The sequence below is a fragment of the Cydia fagiglandana genome, chromosome 16 (assembly GCF_963556715.1).
Source record: "Cydia fagiglandana chromosome 16, ilCydFagi1.1, whole genome shotgun sequence".
Lineage (NCBI taxonomy): Eukaryota > Metazoa > Arthropoda > Insecta > Lepidoptera > Tortricidae > Cydia > Cydia fagiglandana.
The window spans coordinates 619,235-644,719 of NC_085947.1; the positions used below are offsets into that span (position 1 = coordinate 619,235).

The 25,485-nt window shown below is 36.7% G+C and overlaps 1 protein-coding gene across 1 annotated transcript; it reads left to right on the top strand.

Moving 5' to 3' along the window:
* Positions 1–14,911: 14,911 nt before the first annotated feature.
* LOC134672181 (uncharacterized) lies at positions 14,912–22,465 on the top strand. Its single transcript, XM_063530081.1, has 3 exons — positions 14,912–15,825; positions 16,653–16,843; positions 22,374–22,465. Exons 1-3 carry the CDS (start codon positions 14,912–14,914, stop codon positions 22,463–22,465), a joined length of 1,197 nt encoding a protein of 398 aa, XP_063386151.1.
* Positions 22,466–25,485: the final 3,020 nt, after the last annotated feature.

Genomic DNA, 25,485 nt, shown 5'->3' on the forward strand with positions numbered 1-25,485 from the left:
TGGCTGTGGGATAATTGAACCTGGACTCGTTTTACTCGGTTCGATTCCCGGTCGAGACAAGCGAATTTAAAAAATTCTTTGAATGCAGTCTTGTTTCTTTTTAAAAATAAAGGAATGTCTCCTTTAAGTAAAATGAGCCAACTTAAGGATTTAAGGTACCTAGTTTCCCTCCAGGGCCCGACATATCTTTCCACACTGTATTGTATATTAATTAGCCATAAACAGTGTGTAAACAGTGTAAACATGCCCTATTGTACAATAATTATTACAAATGCAAAAGTGTGTCTGTCTGTTACTTCTTCACGCTTAAACCGTTAAACCTATTTAGTCAAAACTTGATATGGATAATGAATAGGGTGGTTCACTTTTGTATGGAGAAAAAAAAGTTGTAATATTTTTCCTGACTTTGCTCACCAATGGAGTCTCCCTACACTAAAAACTATATATTTCAATTTTCAAAAGAATCGAATAACGTTTAGAGGTTGCACAAGTTGAAAAGGTAGAGTGAGAACCCCATACATTGCGTGAAAATGAACTATGTTCTAAAATGACAAAATATAATGAACTGATACTAAAATCGAATGAGAAATCTGAATTTTGCGTCTAAAACACGATAAAAGCACTTTTCCCTTGGAAATAGGTGGAAAAACTGAAAAATCTTAATTAGAACATTTATCGAGTTACAAAAATCCAAGTTTACTACTAATTTTAAAATTTATTTATATGTAGAAGGTTCAGTATCACACTACTCTCCGCTTCGATGATAGCTGCTTAAACCATTTTCTACCCTCCGATGTAGAGTCGTTGGTTATTTGAAAAATCTTTGTTGATGATGTGCAACCTCTAAATGTTGACCGATTTTAATTTTTTTTAACGTATAATATTTTTTTATCAGTTAGAACAAGAATTCGAGCAAAGTCAGATGAAAATCGAAAATTCGGAAAAATGAAACACCCTAATAATGAATAAGAAAGAACATAGGGTAGTTTTTAGAGTTCCGTACCCGAAGGGTAAAAAACAAAGGGTACACTGTCCATGTGTCCGTCTGTCTGTCTCGTGAACCGTGATAACTAGTTGAAGAAATTTTCACAGATGATGTATATCTGTTGCAGCTATTATAACAACAAATACTAAAAAGTACGGAACCCTCGGTGGGCGAGTCCGACTCGCAATTGTCCGGTTTTATCAATCATCATCATCATCATCGTTCCACGCAGACGAAGTCGCGGGCAGAAGTTAGTATTTTTATACCTATTAGAAATTTTGCGAAATATTGAGTAAAAATATTTTCTTACAAAAGTTAACACTGGGAAACAATTGACTACTATTTTGAAAGCTACTTAACAAAAATAACTTATATTTGATTTACTTAGATGATGGGTACAAGAACCTACATAGATATATTATTTAATAAATTTAATAATAAAACATTTCACATCTGATGTGGCGGACAATCTTACACATATCGACATAGCCCCACCGAAACAAAACTCGGTTAACAACGCCAGACATAACGTTTAAAAATTACCGCAATTATTAAAATAATCACAATAAAAGCATATGAAATATGTATGGCTTCCATACATTAAGTTTTAATGAATTCCTCTGAGGAACTGCAATAATACATCAACCTGTCAACGGTTTGCAACAACTGCATTGCCAAATTGTATTTGCTGTTGGCTCACTAACATTTTCTTCGAAGAAAGTACTTTCTTGAGCGCAAAATCATATTGGCAGTTTAACATCATTAGTTAAATGTAAATGTGCAGTTGCATTTTGCGAAAATGTACTTTATTTGGATATAATAAGAGTGAAAATGACAGCAAACGTTAAAGTTCATGCTTGGGTCAAAACAAACTCAAAGAAATAAATGTAATTTGTTGTTTCTTAACATATTCTTTAGTCTTAAAGTATAAGATATAGGGGTGATATTTCAGTGAAATTTAGTTTAAAATCGGCAAAATATAATTTGGTTCGTAAATATCGTGAATACCGTTGGGGCAGCGTCGATTTTTCATGAAAAACGCCATTAGAATATAAAGTGACAGTTGAAACAACATTTAACGAACGAGTTTTAACATGTCACTGACAGCTGTCATGCTACAGTTTTTTGGTTAACAAAAGAAGGTTTGCAAATAGTACATTACGATACAAGTGCGAAAAGTAGAAAATTCCCTTTTCGCATGTTTTATAGTAGGTACATAATGGCCCTTTACATTTTTGACATAGACACGTATTGTCCTTAATCTCGCCCTAGGGTGGTAAAGTAGCACTATAATATTATTATTATCCTTCAGCCAGGTTAAACATACAGTACGTTAATCTGATGGTTTATGAAACCTTAGCCACCGCCATACAATCCAAGTTAAGGATGACTCACGTTAGAACCGTTAGCGATAGGGCCCAGGAGGCATCCGACACTTCGATTTCTATTGAAATTAAGATTAATGAGCAAAAAAAAAATTCGAGGTGACTTCGCCAGGTAATCTCTTGCGCACGCAGTGCAATCTTAGCATAGTCTATTAAATTCTTAAATCATTCGGATATCTATATTCTACACATAATCTATATGTCATGGCTGTCAGTCACCATGACTGACAAATTACACGTTCGGTCACACGAGTGTAGTCAGTGCAAAACATGGCCGATGACTATACACAATAGACGTAAGGATGTGCAAAACGCTATTTTTCGTAAGTATAAGGTTTGTGTTTTTAGCACAGACAAGATATCCACCAGACTGAGCATAGTCGCGCTACCCCCTCTGCCACGCATACGGTAATTTTACTCCATGTTCGAGTCGAAAGTGTCTTTGTGTGACGTCCGTATGTTTGAACGGACCAATCATGGCACGGGACTTCGCTCACCGCGTCCCGCACACCCCCGCATTTTTGGCATCATCGGTTGCATGAAAATAATTGCTTTAAACTCGGTCTAGAGTTTAGAAATAGAAATATTCCTAGTCTATGCTTTTTAGCGATCGATAGGGCAAAACGAATCACTCTATGGGGCACGGGGCAATGTGATCCTCATTTCAGTAGATGTAGATTAAGGTGATATAAAGATAAATGCACCATTAAAAAGTATCAGGGCCTAGCCAAACTGACAGTCGGACATCGACAAACGGCAAACGAAAAGAAAAAATGTATTGGGATGACAGATGCTACGAAAAGACACGTGACTATTTCCATACATAAATTATGTTGCAATTGGCGTTTTCTATGCATGACTGTAATCTTGACTAGGCCCCCAAGTAGGTAAAGTTAAAAGCATTAACCAATCGTAAGAACGTAAGTACACTCACCTGGCTATAGTGTGGAGATGAGCACTAGTGGCGACTTTGACTAGCGGCCGGTGGGGGGGCCTCGACGGCCTAGTGGGGGGACTGTATGTATACTCCCCCGTCTCGCCTCCGGTCAGCCAAGACCAATGCTCCGCCATCGCGGAAACTGGTCACAGTTAGGGTAAACTCGTCACACTTAGGGCAAACTCGTCACACTTTGGGCAAAACTGTCACAGCACTAGGGCAAAACAAATCTATGCTAAAGCATGATACTTGAAACTATTTCGTTTCACCTCATGGTCACACACTGTTTGGAGCAAAAATGTCCACTAATAAACGAGAGGTAATATGATTCAGTCATTTAAAATAAAACTTGACGTGTTTTATTATTACTAACATTACTTAGCAATTAACACTTCACTGATGTTCTAATTATCATTGTTCTTTGAAATTTTCTTTATAATTAGCACAAACAATATTTCACAGTTTTACCATAAAGTGTTTATACCTACCGAAGATTTTAAATCTTCTTATATATTTACAAATTCCATTACCACTTTAATTTGATAGCCTGAAAAACGACACAAATCTTGAAAATTTCCCAATTTAAGTAAAGTACCAAATTCCGATCATCTCTGCGCAAACTGTTCAAACTTTCCAAATCTTTCCATCCCTTATCCCTAAGGGTGCTAAAGACAGGGCCCAAATTATACGCGTCAGGGAAACTTTCATAACCTTTCAGCGAAAACATCCTTCATAGATCTTATTAAATTTTACAACAATGATGAATAACTGCATTTCGCAGATGTCTGACAACGACTGTCACTAAAAACCCACTCTTATATCTATGATACTAAGGTTCCCTGTTTGAAAAAACTGATAACAATATTATGTATATTTTTAGCCAAAGGAAAAGATACCTTAAAGCCATTGAGCTACAGTGCAAGATAAACGCAAACTTAAAGTTTGTAGTAGAGCAATCCGTTGCATTGTATTTAGTTCCCTTCGGAAAATAGCGTTATTAACAATCCCCTTTTCATACCTATTCCATGTCACGTTCTAAATGTCGTCTACTTCGTCCCTTTCGTTTCCTTCAGGGTCGAAAGAGAGGGGTTTAATCGTAAGTAGTTATGGGGAAATCGTTGGCAGTTTGGCAATAAATCTTAAAACCCCTTACGGTAAGAGGTGTTCAGAATTCATGCTTTCTATTGTGCTCCGCCATTTGCCACATGCAGTTTTGGAGATTTGAAGTGGTTCATGTGGCTATATTTTAGACTTATGGTATTCTAAGTTTGAGATCACGTATACATAATATTACGTATGTAGGTGCAATGTATGATGGTTGTGAATCTTGATTTCAAAAAATGATTTGTTTTACATCGTAACAATTCTCGCATTTAGTCGTGTGTAATTTATGAGTACATAGTATTTTCTGGAAATATAATTACGGATCAATTAACTTAAAGAGACAACCGATTTCTGTTACTTAGGTAACTTTATAATCACAGAAACTAATAAGTGTTCCGTGAACAAAATTTTGTACGAAATACTAAAAATTACAATACTTAACAACAGTTTTTCCGTTTATGTAAGATTCATTTTAGAACAATAAATCTCCCCAATGTGTACAATTACAGTGTACATATTCAGAAGGGTTTAAGGGTATTTTCCCCTCAATTACGCTAAGTTTGTTATCTTCTAACAGATCTTAAACGCTTCGGGGTACACATACGTGTTTGATATAAATAAACACAATACATGCCTCATAAACGTTTTACTCTTTAAAGGCGTCCATGGATTGTTACTTTATTTTGTTTGCGAAAATGCGAAGTATAATATTTATAAACTTAGAGGTATTTTTTGTATCAGCAACTAAAGCTATATATATAAGTTGAATTCCTCCTTCCTCATTTGAATATTTCATTATTTATAATTAATTTTCCTAAACTACTTACATTAAGTGTGATGGAACTGCTTCGCAACACAAAAAGGTATTCCCTCAAAACTTAGTGGACGAAAACAATCGAATGAAAAAACGTAACAAGTTATAAACACTTAAAATATTATGATACGAAATAGTAGGTGTACAGTTTCTATTGAATAAAGTCTCATATGAATATGAGAACAATAAAGTTAGGGTGTTTTCAAAAAGAGAAGGGTAAACAGTTTTACACTGAATTAAGTTAAGTGAGGGGTGAAAAATGGTTTGCGTCGAAGGAAACTTTATATCTCAGAAGGTTGTGAGTGGAAATGGAAAATAGTTCCATCTATTTTGATATTTTTATTGGGTTATTAGTAATAACCCAATAAAAACATCAATCAATGGATTATTAGTAATAACCCAATAAAAACATCAAAATAGATTTAGAGACAAAATATTTGCATATCTATATAGACTTTTTAATACAAGATGCGTAAAAAAATTGTAAAGTAAGAAGGTTCAAAAAAGTAACTCTAAATTTTTATTACGCATCTCCCTAAACGGATTAAATAGTATCACTATCCCCCGTATATTCGTATCGCACTACCCAGCCAATTTCCCCGTCAGTAATTCCGCGGGTAATCATGATTTATTTAATCAATTGCAAGTGCCCTTGCCTTTTTCCGCCCCACTCTTCAGACGAGTGTAAATTGCAACTCGAAAATAGGAGGAAATTTGCCAAAAATAAGATACAAAGTTGCCAATATGTATGGGGGCCATTTTCGCGTGGCAAAATAAAGTTTCAGTTTGTAATTATGTAAGTAATCCTGATTAATTTAATCAATTGCAAGTGCCGTAGCCTTTTACCGCTCCCTTACAGACAAATGCAAGTTACCAACACAAAGTTCTAGAAGTTACTAAATGACAATAGAAAAGTTGCTAAAATATGAGGATAAACCTGGGATAAACTGCCAAATGGCAAGTTTTACTGTTACGCTCTAAAAATATATTTGCACGCCTCTAAGATCCTGACAATGTAGTCGTGTAAATATATTTTGTGACATCGACCGTACTTTATACACTGGGCCTTCTGAATGATATCGCCCCGCCAAGAGCCATCGTGCCCTATCGTGTTCCAACGTGCCCCGTGAGTAAACATGCCCTGTACTGGTCTGCCGTTGGTAGACAGTTGCAAACAAATGGCTTTTAGGGCATGGAACCTCACCCTGGATTACAAAAATTACGCTTTTTACATTTTGGCATACAATACGATGTAATAGCTGAGGTCAAATATCTCAGATTACATGTGATCTAAGTCTTTTTAGGGTTCCGTACCCAAAAGGTGAAACGGGACCCTATTACTAAGACTTCGCTGTCCGTCCGTCCGTCCGTCTGTCTGTCACCAGGCTGTATCTCACGAACCGTGATAGCTAGACAGTTGAAATTTTCACAGATGATGTATTTCTGTTACCGCTATAACAACAAATACTAAAAACAGAATAAAATAAAGATTTAAATGGGGCTCCCATACAACAAACGTGATTTTTGACCAAAGTTTAGCAACGTCGGGCGTGGTCAGTACTTGGATGGGTGGCCGTTTTTTTTTTGCATTTTTTTTCAGTTTTTTTTTCATTATGGTACGGAACCCTTCGTGCGCGAGTTCGACTCGCACTTTTTTATTTACTGGCTGAGGTGTGTTTATTTTATTTTTCTGCTCTACAGAGCCGGAATACGGTAAATTCTAGCGCAGCGGGCCGAAAGTTGACGCTTTCCGGTCTTTCCGGAGGGCAGTATATTTTTTATGTTAAGTATTGTAAAAAAAATGCAGCATGGTATTTTATTATACATGGTAAAATTGTATAAATTTGTCAGACCAGCTATAGAACCATATCGAATATTTCAAAAATAAAGAATTTAAACAAGTTTATTCCCACCAATGGTATTTTTTAATAATACACAGTAATTACTTCTCATTATTCCCACTGATCCCCAAACATTCCCCAAAACGCAATATCTAGTCAAACACAATCAACAGAACTTCATTACCACGACTGGCTCTAACTTCGATGCAAAACGAACCCTAAATCAATTACAATACGATACAAAATAAATTGAACCAATAACAACACGCTTGATACCTTTACGAACGATGGAAAGGCGATTGGATTAAATGATAGGGCAACATGGATCATAAGTGTATTTAAATAGGGTTTGGATTTAATTGGCATTGTTGGGAAGGGTGAGACCCTAAGTCTGTCTGCATTTGCCCCTTGCAGATAAAATTAAAAATATATGCACATTTGCATAGGTTGTCGTTTTACGGCCGTTTAGATATACATGTAGCTACTTTTGTTATTTTTTACAAAGTACTTTTTTTTACTAGTTACGGTCCGCAATTTCGTCTGCGAGGTATGATGATGATTATAATTTATAATTAATAAAAACTATCCAATGTCCTTCCTCAGGTTTCAAACTCTATTTATACCAAATTTCATCTAAATCGGTTCAGCGGTTTATAAAAAACGTTATATTTTTCCAATAACAAAACAATGAATTTTAAGTCCTAGATATAAGCTAAGATAAAAGTAACCCTCCCAACCAACGTACATAGGTAACTACGTAACTACCGATCACCTGATGCTAAAGACAAACTTATAGTAAAAGCCAATAGTGGCGCTACTTTCTTCAAATAAGCAACAAGTTGTATTAAATAACGTTAGTTCCAAATTTCTCCACCCGCAAAATAAAACCAACTTGTTCATTCTGTTACCCTTGGCGTCACTGTCTATAAATATGCAACAAGTTAGTATGAAAAACGTTAGTTCAGAGTTTTACCACTGGAATATGAGGGTGGTGTGCGTTAAACCAGCGTGACTCATAGTAAAATCCAACTCGCACATGGAAAAGTTTTATTTATAGATATAACTAGTTCTAGTGTGTAGTTAGGAATCAGGATAGACTGATGCGATGGGTTATTTATGTTATTATTACTTAAAACTGTATTAAATGCTAATAATTGTGATTGTTCCGTTAAAAAACAAGTGCATTATGTAGTTATTTTGTCTTTATCCTAACTATGTATTTACACAACTGCAAAAGAGCAGCTCGCTGTACTTTAGTATATCAAAAGTTTCGAATGAATATCGAATGTTTTCAAAACATTACCGTGTTTATTGCTAGAATTGAAATAATGAATCAAAATAATAAATCAAAATAGTAGAAATATTTAAAAAGTTCACACTTTCCTAGACAAAATACACGTATTGTATCTATTTTATCGCTGTCAAAACCCCCAATACAAAACAGGAGCAATACCAAAAGTGCACCCGCGACACCCCGACACAAAACGTCGTAAGTGCCTTGTTTTAAACGCGCACATACGCCTGTTTGCTCCGAGACGTGACATTTGACAGCCGGTGCTCAGTTTATGTGAAATCGATGCGGTGTTTGTAAACACTTGCACTTGCAGACGGGTTTAGGTATACGTTGAATAATGTCGGATGTGGTTATTATATTACAATCGTATGTGACGTTTTTGCAGAAATGAGGGATTAAATGGTGAAATGTTGTGCAATTAAAATCTTTGCAGGTGTTTTCTCCAGTTAAGTTATAAAAAAAGATAGATAATTAGTAGATATAATTAAATAATCTTTACATAGTACGTACAAGATTCATTATTCACGATAAACTATTTTTAGTAAGATAAGGTCGCTTATATGATGTTTTTTCACTAGTTTAACTTGAAAAGTTATGAACAGAGCTAAGAGACGAATCGATAGGTTAATTAGTTACAAATACGTCATAAAATTGATTCAAATTTGGACCAAAAAAGACCAAATAAGAAAACAAAACCAACAAGACTCCAATTTGAACGAATTCACAAAAACTACCACAAACTTCACGACTAGTCTTCTATAGTAACGCACACAAAACAACAACACTTTCGTTCCAAATTCAAAATTTGAAAAAGTGTTCGAAATTCAAAATTTAGCGACGTTTTTCGCTTGTTTGGCGCGTTCGCGTCTGCGGCCACGTTGCAACTAACGTGGCGAGGGCGAGAAAACCACCCCTGCGATAGTGCTTGGTCCTTTCGTATTGGTTTGTCCGAATAAATAATTATATTATTATCGTAAGTTATGGTATTGTCTATGTGTAATAGGGTCGATTCTTATAAACAAATTACATTTCACAGCGGTAATGAAATCAGTTTTACGAAAATACACAGACAAACCAGCTAAAACCTGTTTCCGCGTTTTCACTAATATTCAAATTAAAAAAATCTCATTGAAAGGAAATTGTTACATTGGCATGTCACCGTCTTCGTTTTTTATAGTTTGGTACACCAAATTTGTACCTAATTAGAAAAAAACACATATTTCAAGTTATGTATGGGCGAACAACTCACTTATTCTGTCAAGTATTGTTTGAATTAAAGCTTAGTAATAACTGAAAAGCAATACCTACTATGACTCTCCCAAAAATCCGAATTGTAAGTATAGTCTTGTAAACACCAAAACTATTTTAACCTCAAGTGTCCCAACACGCGTTCAAGTATCAAGACCACCCAGCCAGCTCCCCGTCCGGCACCCTTCATTCATACACGGGAGGGTGGGGTGACCTTGTAGTAGCGAGTAGTGAATAGTGAACTGGCGTGTGCTGACGGGACTTTAGATTTAAAAAAAACAGCGTTAGCTAACCTCTTATCTAACTTTTCAAAAGGCACAAAAAATCAACAAGTGAAAAAAAATACGATTACAATGGTACGTGGTGTAAACTAACTTTTGCTAAAAGTATAGGTACTCTGGTGGCAAACTAACTTTGCCAATTATCAGCAGAAACAAGTGCGAATTTCAAAATTACCTACTACTTAGAGATGGAAGTCCTTCGCGACAACAGTTTTAAAATATGCCCCTTTTTCTACTGACAAAGTTGGCTTGCCGGATTATAACATCTAAGAATCGAATTCTTTTTAAATATTTTAATGACACTTGTCATTATTTAAATAACTTTTCTAAACAATATATATATATTGATTTAAATTATACGAACCCATCCAAATTACAAAAATCTAATTTTATTAAAAAGGGCCCCGTTTTCCAAACACATTTTCCAACGATGCATTGTCACCCTCTAGCGTCACGTATCAAGAAGGGCGTATGTTGCAATACGTTACTGCGCTTACAAAACCCACTATGTGCAGTAAGAGTAAACTGCAGAAGTAACTAAGCAGGCGAGCTGTCTAAAATGACACACATACGCATAGGTACTTACCTGCTTACTAATATGCCACTGATGCGAAATTTCCACATAAAAAATTTCGAAAACTTCTCACATTCTTAATGGGCATCAACATTTTCCAGTTCCTAAATGAAAGTTTCCTTTTGTTTCCTGTGAATTATTCCTGAAATTTCCAGGAACTTTTCCAACTTTTTCTAAACTTTCAGCATTTTGCTCTATGCAAATTTAAGTTTTTAGTTATTTAGTATTAATACAAAATAGGAAATAATACCTGGATCCACCAGCGTAACGTAACTGCGGATGATGATCTATGAATAGTTTTTATTCTATAAAATTCCCATACTATAGTCCGTTTTTTTTAGCATTAGAAAGAACTTCACAGAAGTAAGCTTGTGGTTAAAATACGGCACTTTTAGCAGTAATAATTTGAAGTAAATTATATGTATTAACCATGCTTCATTAGATAATTCAATAATAATTAATAATTAAAGAGCCTGATAAAAACTGCACGCTTGTTTCTGTGGAGTTCTTTCTAATGCTAAAAAAAACTAACTATAAGTTAACAGTGGATGTCGATGGTGCATAATGCATTTTGCAGGCGCAACGACATACGAGTCATACGCCCCTTGGGTTGTGGGGAGATGCACCCTTGAGCCATTACTGCAGGGATGCGCGTGCCGCGACAATGTTTATTGGTTTTAGGGTTCCGTGGCTGTGCAGCAAAATGATGCAAAGCAATTTGGTCCATATTGATCCGTAACACACGTCTGATACTGAGTCGCTACGACCCAAATTGAGTTAGTATCACACCTGTGATACTATGGCGTTCCACGGGAAGCATACAAAAATGTGTTTAACCCAAAACTGCGACGCTTCGCGCTTGCAACAAAATTGTCACAAAATTGTATGCTATGGGATTAAAAATGTCTCTATATACCAGTGGCGGCGCGTCAAACATATCCATAGGCAAGGCGGAGCTAATTTGGCTTACATATTTCCTTTACAACTCTGCTCAAACGTCCAAAAACAGGCAAGCCGGTGGGAATTGGCTTTTATGGACGCGCCGCCACCGCTATATACTATATCTATTCAACGAAGAAAACTATTGTACTACGGAACCTTGTGCCAAAATCCCAAACCGAGGGGTGTTTCGTTTCCCACTATCTCAAGTTACGAGTGCCTTATGATTTATAGATTAATATAATTTTCTTTATCACATAAGAGACCCATGCTGTTTCATAACAGCGGTGGGCAATACACATAACAACACATTAGTCTACCACTTTATTTATGTACCAGCTTCTGCTCGCCACTTCATCGGATGATGATGATCATTGATAAAACTATATACATACATATATACATGTCCTTTCCCGGGCCTATCTCTATATCGAATTTCATCTAGATCGATGAAGCGGTTTAAGTGTGAAGAGGTAACAGATAGACAGACAGACAGAGTTACCTACGCATAGTGTTTCTGCTCGAAAATTCTCGAGGCGAGAAATCTCGAGAAATTTGTCCTTCGTTGAGACGGGAAAAGAACTCAATGCCTCGAGAACTCGAGAAATAAACCTTTTGTGCGAAAAGAAAACACGCGTGTAACACGTGATATGACTATAAAATGTATTTTTTATACTTAGATAGTTAAGTAAATATTAACTCGATTGCATTCCATCTCGACCGCACCACTACACCAGTGCAAGCGAGATGGACAACGGTCGAGTTCATGAGTCGCTAACGTAAACGTCAATTAAGTGTCAACTAATGGTAACCCTCTATTAGATAAGCCTAAACATACCTTCACCTATAAGGACCGTGCGCGTTGCAGGGTCTGCCATCTTGTGGCCTGAATCGGAAACATATGTGCACATGTTCATTGCCAAAGCAAGTGTTACCATCTACCGTTCTCGTCGATACGTTTCCTTGTGCATAGTAGGGCTATCTTGGGCTACACCGGAAGCATAAACGACACATTTACGCCTCGCGCCAAAAATCTGACGGCTCCTGTGCTCCACCCTATAGTTAATGCACGGGGCCTACAAAGTAAGTAAATCCCGTATATTTACTATGCTGACGTGTCGCCGTGTCTGTCACGCGCCGTGTCCGTGCCGTGGCATAATGAGCGTACCTGCGGACAAAGAATTCTTTAATTAATATTCTCACAAAGATGGCGGAAGCTTTCCTTACTTGTGAATTGGGGAAATGAAAATTAGTAGTATTTTATCTCTAAAGTGACATTTCTCCGTAATTGAATAAACTTGTTACTGACTTAAACTGCTGTTGGCTCTGGTTCAAATTTACAACTCATTTGTATACCTAATACGGTTAATATGGTTGGTATATGGTGGTGGGTTATATGGTTTAGGTAAATACGCTTTGCAACACATATAATTGCCATTTTAATTACTAGCGTACAAAGATAGTAAATTACCCAATATTTTCCTGATTTTTAGAATGTTTTGTTTTTACTTTTTTATGAAGTCATTATACTTACACATATACACCTAGTTACCCTCGACTTAGTCAAGTAAATTTATCACTTTATTTCTAACTAAGTATATATACCTATACAAAAAATCAAAAAGGGAAAACTAAAATGGTTTCCGTTTCAAGAAAACCTCTACATATAAAGATGACGGTGTAAATTTATGATTAGTTTTTTCCGTTCAGCGAGGGGAGAGCCGCGTAAGATGTTCGCGAAGCGACGCTGTTCAATCTGTGACAAATCACTTTGAATAATATTCATATTTTCGAACGGCGGTGAAGTAGAGATCGGAAGGCGAAGACAGGACAAGCAAAAATAACGACAATATTCGAATCACAAGATTTATTTAATGTATGCAATACTGGGCAGCTTAAGCCCATGAATATGTTGGAAAGTGTCTTTATAAACTAATAGAATCTTGTTTAAAGGTTACTGCATAAACGCACGTAGAACAGGTTTAAATATTTGAATAAATATACAGCTTTTGTTCGCGTGCGTCATGCCGACACATTCGTTTAGACCCTTCTGCTGAATAGCCAAAATTTGTATCAGTGCCTATTTCTTTCGATAATATACTTCTTTATCCAGATCATCATAGTTTCCTTTACGCTCCAGATCCAATAGGTTATGGGCCCTATCAATGCCCTTTGTGGTATCTCAAATCTCAAAAACAAATGACGTTGAAAACGGAATTTTCAGATAAAGAATGTAAGGTATAATGTTTGCATAAAATTATTATTTTAGATACCGCTAATTGGCTTAGCAGGGCAGAATAGGTACGTTTTTACATACATAGTGTCGTTCATATGTCGTCGTTATCATACATATACTTTCTTGATGATGAGTTCCAAAAAAAATAAAGAAGTATCTACACATAATATTTTTATCAACAAAAACAATTTCTGATGAAGACTACGTACTTATTTCACTGTTATTAATTTCATTATTTATTTTCTTTACTGTAATAGTACATTGCGATACAAGAACGAAAACTAGGAAATTAGCAACCAGCGGCGATAAATTAAAACACGACCGGAGTGAGTGATTTATATGAAGCGCCTATTCCTATCTGAGCCCGGTGGGGACACTTGGGAACACACCAGCCCCTGGGACTTGGAAATCTTCTACACTACATCACTCACTTCTACGCCTTCCAAGCTCTTGCAAATCATATCTCACGTCGACAGATTTTGACGAAACATCCCGCACCCAACAACCGCACGGAAGGGCCTATCTTAATAGAATATCGAGCCACATTCGTATTTGCATCGTAGACGGGGACTGGCGCAGTCCCTGAAGGACGATATTTTCAATATTTGTGTGATATACGGTTTGAATAATATTAAAAATACAGTTAGCTGTATTGGATTCGCCATTTTTTCTTCCATCCACACGGGGGGTGGATTTTTAAAATAAAAAGTAAATTGTCGTTATTATTAGGGCAAGTTAAATAGTGTACTAACCTAGTCAAAACCTAAAACAATAAAAATATTGGAAAATTTTCACGCTATAAATTAAGTCAGATTTATTATGAAAAAGTCAACCTCATATAAAACTTCCACTTTCTTATCTCAAGACAAGAATCACCGACAATTTTGCAAATGTGTCAACTTAGAAAAAATACCCCTGTTTCACTTCACAAAACAATTGTCGCAGACAATTGTGACAACTTTTCTATAAACTTTTGTCACCTATTACTTGACAATTGTCGAATTGTCAGTCGACATATTATTATGTCGCCGACAGTTGACTTATTGCAAATATATGTAAGTACATTAAGTTAAATAAAAATGACATTTAAATATTCACATAGTTATGTAATACGAATTATTATTAATAAATATATGAACTGTTATTGACTTTCTGGGGTTATGAACATAAGTTTAATAGTTTTTTGAGTTGCTTTTACTCACATTGTGCATTGGTTGGCATAAATCGCAATGGTATGGCGAATATACCATTGCGATTTGCGACTGCTGTCCAGATGAATTCGCGTGCGTCGAGTTTCACCGTCGAAGACATCTGCGAAGCAAAGCAAGTGCTGTGCAAGTCCATCGGGATCGTCGGCACCTATGTACCTCACCGGAGAGGGGATGAAGCCGGGAAGAAGTCCCTCGAGGATATACAGAAAATCCTGAGGGAGAATAAAGACCGGATTCCGGAGTTTATGGCGACGGGTACTTCTATCCAGCCGTCGTTTGATCCGGATAAGGTTGACGTTCGCTGCTTGTCAAAGGAAATCGTGGCCCTAAAGACAAGATTAGCGGAAGTTATCTCTAAGTTTGAAGCCAGCCTAGTCACTATTGCCGAATTGCGCAACGAAATCACAAGTTTGCGGAATGCTCCAACTCGGTCGGCGGCTTCAAATTTCAAGAACGATCATCGACCTGACACTCATGTTGAGTCGGTTAGTTTGTGTGTTGCTGACACGGTAAAATGTGCCGCACGCGCCGCTGCACCGCCCGCGCGCCCCCCGCGCGTGCGATCGCCCCCTGTCACCTCGAAGTCACGTCAGCGTGCATATGCTGACGTCGCCGGTCAGCCTGTCGCAGCTAACCGGGTCAACTTGCCTGTTAAGGTGAATGAAGCACGGGCTCCACTTAAGGAGAAGTCCTCCCGCACCGATGTGGATAAGGAGGGATTCACACTGGTGGAAAGGAAACGCAAGGCGCGCAGGGCGCCTCGTAAGACTCTGTGTGGCACTGCGGAGCCGGTTAATTCTGGCCTACGAGTTGCGACACCGAGTAAGGCGCTATGCGTGTCACGCTTACATTACTCCGCCGTGGCCGACGAGGTGGTGGAGTACGTCCGCCGGAAGACTGGCTTCACGCTGAGGATGCACCAGCTACAGTCGCGTCACTATGTGCACTTCAGTTCATTTGTGGTGCGCGTGCCGCGGTCGCTGCAGGACACCATCGCAAGCGCGGACTTCTGGCCGAAGGGTGTGGTGTTTCGGCGGTTCCGGGGCAACCTGCCGAACCCTACGCCGAGTCAGACGACGCTACGGAGCCACGCCGTTACGTCGTCGCCCAAATCTAATGTTTAGTTAATTTAATTTTTTATGTGTATTGTTTTTCTTTGTCTTTTCTTTTACTTTGTAGTTTCATAGTGCCTTGGTTTTATACTGTAATGCTGTGTAACTTATTTGATCAATAAAATAAAATAAAAAATATAATATTGCAAAAGTACCTAATAACTAGGAGCTATGCAACGAGAATTTCTGATATCATCTCTTTAAAAATAAATATGAAAAGCATTTTTATAACTAGCTCGCGAATTGCGATGGCGGATAGCATAAATACTATAAATAATGCGTAATGTAATGAGGTTTTTAAAGATGCCATCGCTTCGTTACTTGTATCAAAACATCGGTATTTATATGTTTAACTAAACATTCTGAACCTTATTACGAAGACTATAAGGTGTAGAATTTGTCGGTTACTTGTTTTGCTACTTGTACTTGTAGTGCAAGGAAAATTCGAAAGCACAAGGCGCGGTAGGTCACCACTGCGTTGGTCAGACCTAGTCAAAAGTGCATTCAATGAACCACTCGATAGAAGGGCTACAGTATGGGAAGAATGGCGACGGATTGTGAAACTTACCACCGGCCCTGATATAACGACCACAACCACTCTGACAAGAGTGTGACGACAACGGAGAGTACCATTATATGACATGTATGTTCATGTGACTCTAAACGTATTTTCTCTTTAAGTATAAAACAGTGCTTTAGTCAAAACTAGTTTTCAAAAGACTGGTTGGTTATACTTGCCCACCGTGCCCAACAGTGGGCACGGCGCGGCGTGTCAAGTTGCGAGCTCAAACAGAGCAACGGTATTACTCCGTCCCCCGGCCACGTGCGGCGCTGTGCTGCGTTTGGACAGTTACACTCACTGGATCATTATCGAGCAGGATAGTAAGCAAGTATCTACTTGACTCGTAGTAGCAGTAGTAAAACACTTTATTGTACAAAAATCTAAACAAAACAGGAAAAATAACATTCGCCATTAGTACAAGGGCGAACTTACCCCTTTAAGGGATCTCTTCCAGTTAACCTTTAACCAGTTAACTCGTTTGACCTACAGTTAACACGCACACGAATTAACAACCAGAGCAACACAGGCGAGATTGAGCTTCGTTTGAAAGGACTGTCATTGGATAGAGAGTTTAAATTAGGATAGTAAGTACCCTATGTATTCAGGCTATTCTGAACGTACGGGGTACGAAAATAACCAATTAAATTAGACATTCGGAAGTCACCCTGTAGGTACTACCCGAATAATATATCTATGGGTGGTATTCCACCTATCCAATTTCTTTGTCCAATGTATATTGCCCTAAACGTAAACCTGACACCCACCTATCCGAAGTGGCCCTGACCTGGAATATGCCGTAAACGGAAACATGTTGAGACAGCTCGCCTTGTTTATTATAGTTATTTTCATAGTGTAATGTCATATGGTATTCTGGTTTGGGGCAAAGCAGCTGACATACAGACTATATTTGTCTTACAAAAGAGAGCCATTCGTTCTATATATAATTTAAGGGTGCGTGAATCATTAAGAGAACTTTTTAAAGAAATTAATATTTTAACTGTAGCTTCCCAATACATATATGATAGTATTATTTATGTTGTTAAGAATCTAGACTCCTTCACTAAGAATTCTGATGTCCATAACTATAATACTAGAAATAAAAATAAGCTTACTATCAGAAAGTTTCGTGTTCGTAAAGTACAGAAGTCATTCGTTGGGCAATCCATTCATTTTTATAACAAGTTACCAGAGGATGCTTTAAGATTACCCTTTCCAGCTCTTAAGAATTACTTAAAAAAGTCATTGATGTTGAAGGCTTATTACAGAGTCGAGGACTACTTGACAGACAAACATGCATGGTCCAAACCAGAAACTGTAATAACGACAAGTAGCAATTAAAAATATTGTATTATGTGTAGAGTTAAAGGTGACTCAGCTCAGGTAAGAAAGCACATCAAATTGTATGAAAGCATCTCATAACAATCAGTCAGATTCATATAATATGTATTCTCATTTCTTTTATTGATTTTAATTTCTTTTCCTTTTGTAAGATTTGATATGTTTTCTGAAAGAGCTACGTATTTGTGATTTCATGTACATATATGTTTATTTTTTATATCAAATTCTATAAAGTTATGTACTCACTGAGTATAATTGCATGAATTCTATAGTAATTTAAATTGTATTTTTCTTAATTACTCGTAATGCATGTTAATTATAAGATGTAATAATGTTTTGAAAAGATGTGTCCCGCCGAGTTTGTTGCCGGTCCCATATTGGGATACCCTCCTCCAATTGAGGGGGGATTTAAATCTTCTCGGGGCAGAGGTGTACGGTTGGAGCCGGTAAAGGTTTATTTGACGTTCATAAGCGCATTGTAATATGCCTACTTGAATAAACTATTTTTTATCTTTTATCTTTTATCTTTTATCATGGTTGCCCTAAATCTACTGGCGCCGTTCTGTAGAGAAAGAGCTGGGTGTATTGGGGATGGGGTAGGAGGAGGCTACCCAAGCTGCCCAGGACCAGAGTCAGTGGAAGGAAAAGATTCGAGCCCTACACCCCAGCAAGGGGTAACAGGACGGAAAGAAGAGAGAAGAATGTGTACATTGCGTCACACATTTTGCCTAATGAGAGAGTGAGACGCAATGACATTGGACAAAAAACATTGGATAGGTGGAATACCACCCTAACTTAACTTGTCTTACATTAACACACAAAAATTCAAAAACAGAGCACCCTTATCTCCCTTTGCTCAAGTTAGTAAAGTGAATTTTAAGACTTTGGCTTTTGACGCTTTATGTTCTAAAGCGTTGTTTTGGCCAGTATATACTAATTGGCCACTCTTTATAATAAGGTTTCAATTGACTTCTTTCTTTCTGATTTGTAACAATTGTAACGAGTGACCAATAACTATAGCAGTCACCCTACATAACATTCTGAGAATATAGGAACCGCACACAAAATAAATAAAACTTACAATTTACAAACAATTTCATTATGCTACTGACATTAATTTAAAACATTTGAGAATAAAGTTGACCGCGCACCGGTAGTGAGTGCTAAACATCAATACTATCACGCTACTCGCCTGCCACTGACTTAGTTACCGTTCAAGTAATGCCAACGCAGCACGCACCTAACTTAGTTATGTTTAACCTAACTAAATATAGTTTTTATGCCTTGCTCTGCTTATGTTACTGATTCTGTTTGCTTTGGCCGGAAGCTCCAAGAATAGAGTATGGTTTAAGGAAAATTTTAGCTTTTTGGCTTATTTATGTTTTATTAGGTCAACTATTTTAAACAAAGGCGTATCAAAAGTTGTAGGTATGAATTAAAAATATATCAAAAGCCTATCGAAAATAAAAAAAAAACTGAATTAAATAAAAGTGTGCCCTCTTAAGTAAATATCGCATTTATAGGCCCTACTTTTATTATAGCGTGTAGGTACGGAACCCGTCTTGCGTGTCCATTTTTTCAACCACTTGCTGCAGGTACCTGTTTGTAGGGTTCCGTACCCAAAAGGTAAAAACGGGACCCTATTACTAAGACTTCACTGTCCGTCTGTCCGTCTGTCTGTCTGTCACCAGGCATCTCGTGAACCATGATAGCCAGACAGTTGAAATTTTCACAGACGACGTATTTATGTTGCTGCTATAACAACAAATACTAAAAAGTACGAAACCCTCGGTGGGCGAGTCCGATTCGCACTTGGCCGTTTTTTTATATATTTTTAATGTAGCTAATGGATTGTAGAAACATCCGAATAAATAAAAAAATCCTAAAAGGGTCCAGTGGCGGTCGGTGGCTTGCGATACGAGCTCGTTAGCGTTATCAACTGATAACAACACTTTGATTTATTGCCAACATATATTCTTTAAAATCCAGCTGCAAAAAAACAGTGCATATCGTATTAAAGTCATTTATTATGGCAGTGCATTACGCTGAGTGGAGGTCCTTTTGTAAAGACATATTAGGTTCGATTTAATTTCGTATAACTTTCTATTCTTCGACGACCGGTCTGGCCTAGTGGGTGACCCTGCCTATGAAGCCGATGGTCCCGGGTTCGAATCCTGGTAAGGGCATTTATTTGTATTATGATACAGATATTTATTCCTGAGTCATGGTTGTTTTCTATGTATTTAAGTATTTATATAATTATATATATCGTTGTCTGAGTACCCACAACACAAGTGGGGCTTAGTCAATTTGTGTAAAAATGTCGTATAATATTTATTTTTTATTTATTTATTTATATATAACGTACGTAGATTATTACCTATGTGTGATCGTGTAAAAGTTATATCGTGATATTATTGTATAGTCTTTTTCAGCACTTCCACTTCACTAAAATAATATAGGTAAAACATACAATATATTCAAGCCACTGGTACTATTCAATAACGTTTATTTAAGAATAAAACAAAATTGATATTGTTAGCAAATAAGTGAGACCAAAAATGAACTACTCAGTTTGATTTTTTTTGGGTAGGTATTTGAGCTTGAAGTGACCGTAAAAACGTCATTTGTTTTTTAAATGAATATAAAATGGGACGTGAAACGAACCCGAATTTGTGAAAAGGGTAAAAATTAGCATAAAATTGAACGGACGTAAAAGTTTTAATTGGCCTGACGTTAATCGCATAAAATGGATCATTTTGGTTTCGTTTAGGGACCTTTTTTTGGTTATTTTAGACGATTTAATATGAAACTCGCTACGTTGCGCATTGGCTTCTTTAAATTTATTTATAATTTGCTTGCACAGTAATCTTGCTGAGATAACTGACCCTGGACCCCTGAAAACAAGTTTCTGTGCAGGGGGGTCAGATATTTCTGCAGTTTACTATACACACATATACAATGAGCATCATAAGTAACAGATCAGATTCATCATCATCATCATCATTTCAGCCATACGACGTCCACTGCTGAACATAGGCCTCCCCCTTGGACCTCCATTCGTACCGGTTGGAACAGCCAACACGCTCGCTCGCTCGGTCGCTTCCAACAGATCAGACTACGCGTCAAAAGTATTGACCATTGTTAAATAGCTGAAAAAAAAGAGGTACCTATTGTAAGGAGAAAATTAATTTGTTTTACACATAAGTAAAACCAATTTTATTAAGAATATACAGGGTACATAAATAATCATACAAAAGTAACTTAAATATTTGTTTTATATTATCAGAGTGTATGGCTCACCCGGTATTGTGTTATCCTAGCTCTACGTAGGTATACTGTTTTGCATGGTAGATTTTAATGAAAACTGTACTCTAACATTATTATTTAAGTCCTGTTACTAAAACTTATATGGGTCTTGCCTGAATTAAATGATTATTTAATTTAATAGCTCTTTTCGCAATAAATTATACATCTTTTTTATTAATGATTGGACTGGTGTTCAATATCTCAGATTTCAGTCCTGCCGGAGGTGTAAATTTTTCCATTTTTCCTTTATAAAAAAAAATACATATATTATGTATTGGGTGGCAGATATTTTTGGTGCGCTGTTTCTTCCGTGACTGTAGATGTATACATGTTAGTTATAATTTTTATGAACTTACAAAAAACAAACCAGCCGTGCAGCCGTTTAACGATGTCTTAACAATTATCGTAAATATTTTAATGTATATTTTATTCGTTCTCTTTCCTTCCAGGGTGGTCCAATAACAATTACCTAGTTAAGCTGATTTAATGTCGGTTAAAGGATTTTTTATTACTTTTAATTAACGATTTCAGTTGAAATAATTAATTGGATGCTACTAACCTGTTTATTGACTCCTGTCGTTAAATATCACTTAACCTCACTGTCACATTTCTATTTATTTTTCACATAAACACCACTCAAGTACTATATTTTTCATTCACGAGAAAGTATCAAAATTATTGACGATTTTTATAAAAATATCCTAGTTTTTAGACTTACAAAACTTAATCCAGTTTAGAGTTTCAATTTCAATTCAGTAACGAATTTTACACATTTACGTTGCCGCTCTTTGTTATCTCATAATAATTGTTATAAAACTTGTTAAACCAAACTTTGATTTGTCTTTGGATTTTATAAAACCTAGCACTATTTTTCACTAAAAATCAGTCTATTAATGACGTCAATTTTTCAAACTTTTTTACACAAGATTCACGATTTCGCTGGATATTTTCATCCTTCATTCAACTATCACTAGCAATAGTTGTTGTCACCATCAATCTTTTAGTAAATTATTTACGTCAAATAAACAAATAACACTTTTCGTCATTAATCCCGTAACTTTCAGTACAACAAGCAATATTCAAATTTACCTAATTACTTTCACTTATCACACAATTACGCATTTAACTTCTCAGTTTACATTTCGTAACTTTAAATTTTCGTCACAATATCCCCGCGAACGTAACTTCCCGTAACTTTCGCAGCGCTGGGCGGGCGGCGTGGCGTGGGCGGGCGGTCGGCGCCGCGGCGAGTCGCCGAGTGCCGCCCGGACGAAGGGGACGGCAGATTCCCGTAAGGGATGCCATCTGAAGGATCTATGCGCATAAAACCTTTAATAGAACGAATGAATGACTGCCCGTTTCAAACTTTAACAGCCGTATTCAAACAATGAGATACGTCAAATACTAGATATTGAAACGATATGGATCGGATATGTCAGTGTCAAACAAGTGTCAAAATAAGTGACGTTTTTGTTTGAAAGAAATGATTAGATTAGATATATTTATATCTTAAAGAGAAAGACACAGTATTTTTACACTGTAATGTTTTTTTGACACTGACATATCCGATCCATATCGTTTCAAATATGGATCGGATGTGTCAGTGTCAAATCTAGTATTCGACGTATCTCATTGTTCGAATACGGCTGTATGATACGTCAATTAATAGATCTAGAAACGATATGGATTATATGTGTCAGTGTCAAAAGTGACGCTTTTGTTTGAAGAAACGTCACATTTGACAATGACATATCTAATCCATATCGTTTCTAGATCTATTAATTGACGTATCTTAAAGCTCGAATCGGGCCTTGAATGTATGGTAAAAATATTATGGAGCTAACAATTCTAAATTCAAAAGTTAACATAAAGTGACTATTGTATTTAGACCAACCCGTTTTGCATTTCCCTTTAAGGTAAATATTATTTTGCAGGATATTTGTGGGACCCCTTTAAGGGAAACTATGAATTGCTTTGCATGAAGAAAATTGCCGTTGCCTCATCGTGACGTCAGCGTTAAAACTGCAAGCTCACTTTCAATCACACCTGGGGAACCGTGAAATTATACATTTAACTACTGCAAATGTATACCTACTGAAATACCAAAAAACCTACGATATCAGTATTTTTACAATTATTGATACTGATATTAAAATTAAAATATCTTAATTTCGAACTTGACGTCTAGATGCTCCTACCCAAGTAACACAACGTAGCTGAATATTGTTTGAATAATAGAGCATGCCGTACTTAATGCTGAATAAGGTAGCTGTATAACAGCTGAATAAGCGCTAATACAGACGTTATACAGAAGGTTTGGGCGCAAAGTGGGCAGTGCCCACGCCGCTTATTTCTGAATAACAGTAATGTAATAGCTATATAAGTGTGTGCCCACACATTGAATCGCTGAATAACACTTGTATAGAGGCTGTCAAAAGCTTATATACCGCTTTTAAACCAAAGTTATCCAGCTTTGTACACAATGAATCAGTTATTCACACGTTATGAAGCTTTTGGTTCCAAAGTGCATTTTTACAGAAAATATATTCAGATATTTGTGTTAAATCAATGATTTGTCTTCCATTTTAATTTGTGAACTCGTGTCATAGTGTAGTTTCTGCAGTAAAAACTTACAAAATAAGGAGGACATCACCCATATATTTATTTGATGTTTACATAACTTCAATTTCATTGCGCATGCGACTTTACTGTTAATATATATATGCATTTTATTTAAAATTTTAAAGCGCCGCGTAAATAATGCACCGTTTCAAAAGTAAATATAGAAAATTTACTACTCCACATTGAAATTTGTAATTTTTCTGCGGTGTTTAGATGTTTTAGTGATAGAAAATGTACTTTAACAAGTTATGCTACGATAAAACTACATAGTTTTATAAATGAATAAAATGGGTTTTTCAGTTCATTTTCAATTCCTATATAATTGTAGAGGTTAGAAAGTGAGCAACCGTAATGGCGTCCGACTGTGCTGAATATAAGCTGCTGCCACAGCTATTATTATGCTAATTTCTGAATAAGCATTCACATTATTCGCGTTACTAAGCAACATGTTAGATAATAATGGTCTTAACACAACAAGTTTTGAATAACATCAGTATAATAGTAATTGTTTTCTCAATCTTAAAGCCTATTAGGGTTCTATACACAAATAGTAAAAACCACATAGATCCTCACTACTTTGATGATAAAACATTATAGGTATGTAACACGGGCAATATTCAATCCTACTTCCCACTAATATTATAAACGCGATATAATATATAAGTTATATGATAAATCTGGGGGCACGGCAGTTTACACAGTTATTTTTTCCGTTATCAGTTCCGACAAATATGTAGTAGGTAAAGGTAACGCAAAGATGTACGACGTGAGTACGAAGATGTATATAGTATGAGTATGGTATGGTTACGAGTATGGTATGAATATGAATATGGTATAGGTGCGAAGGTGAGGGTATATCATTCATTCATTCATATTAGTAGCGGGTATCACGGGTATGAGTACAATTAAGTATAGTTTGATATGGGCAGTATTGTTTAGGTATGAGTACGAGTATAGTGTGGGATGGGTATGAGTAGACCCACTTGAAAACTAAAAACAGTAACGACAGGAGAATCGATTTCGCTATGAGGGTGATTATTTTATTTTTCTCATACCCAGTCCAGTCTACAACTTTTTAATGCAACAATATGAATAACTAGCATTTGACACATTGTTTGCCAACTAACAACAACCTTAAATGGCCATTGGTAAACTTTATCTCGTTGCAGTAAGGTATGAAAATGGTCAGTTAACAGTGTTTACGATGGTAACTAGCAATTGTTTTACGTCATTAAAAGTAGAGATGCAACGGATAGTTGTTTGGCCGGATACCGGATATCCGGCCTGGACACTTGCCGAATATCACGTATCCGGCCGCCGGATACTCGGCCGGCGGAACTATACCTACATTTCGGTTTTTCAGGTGCGCATTCTGCAGGTTTGACCTGTTTCCTAGTAAACGTTCGCGGGGACTCATTTCTAGGTTCGAAATGAGTGCGCGTGCAAGTCAGTGGAATCATTAAATTGTTTTAAAATAATAAACAAGTACGATTATGACCGTGTCTGTTTCTTAAATCCAATTTGTTTACTCCGAAATCATGCAATGTTACTATCCGGTATCAGGCCGAATAGAAAGTCACTATCCGGTATCCGGCCGGATAGTAAAATAGTGGCCGGATAGGCCGGATAGTAACCGGATATCCGGTGCATCTCTAATTAAAAGGACAATGCATCTTGTGTAAAATAACCAATC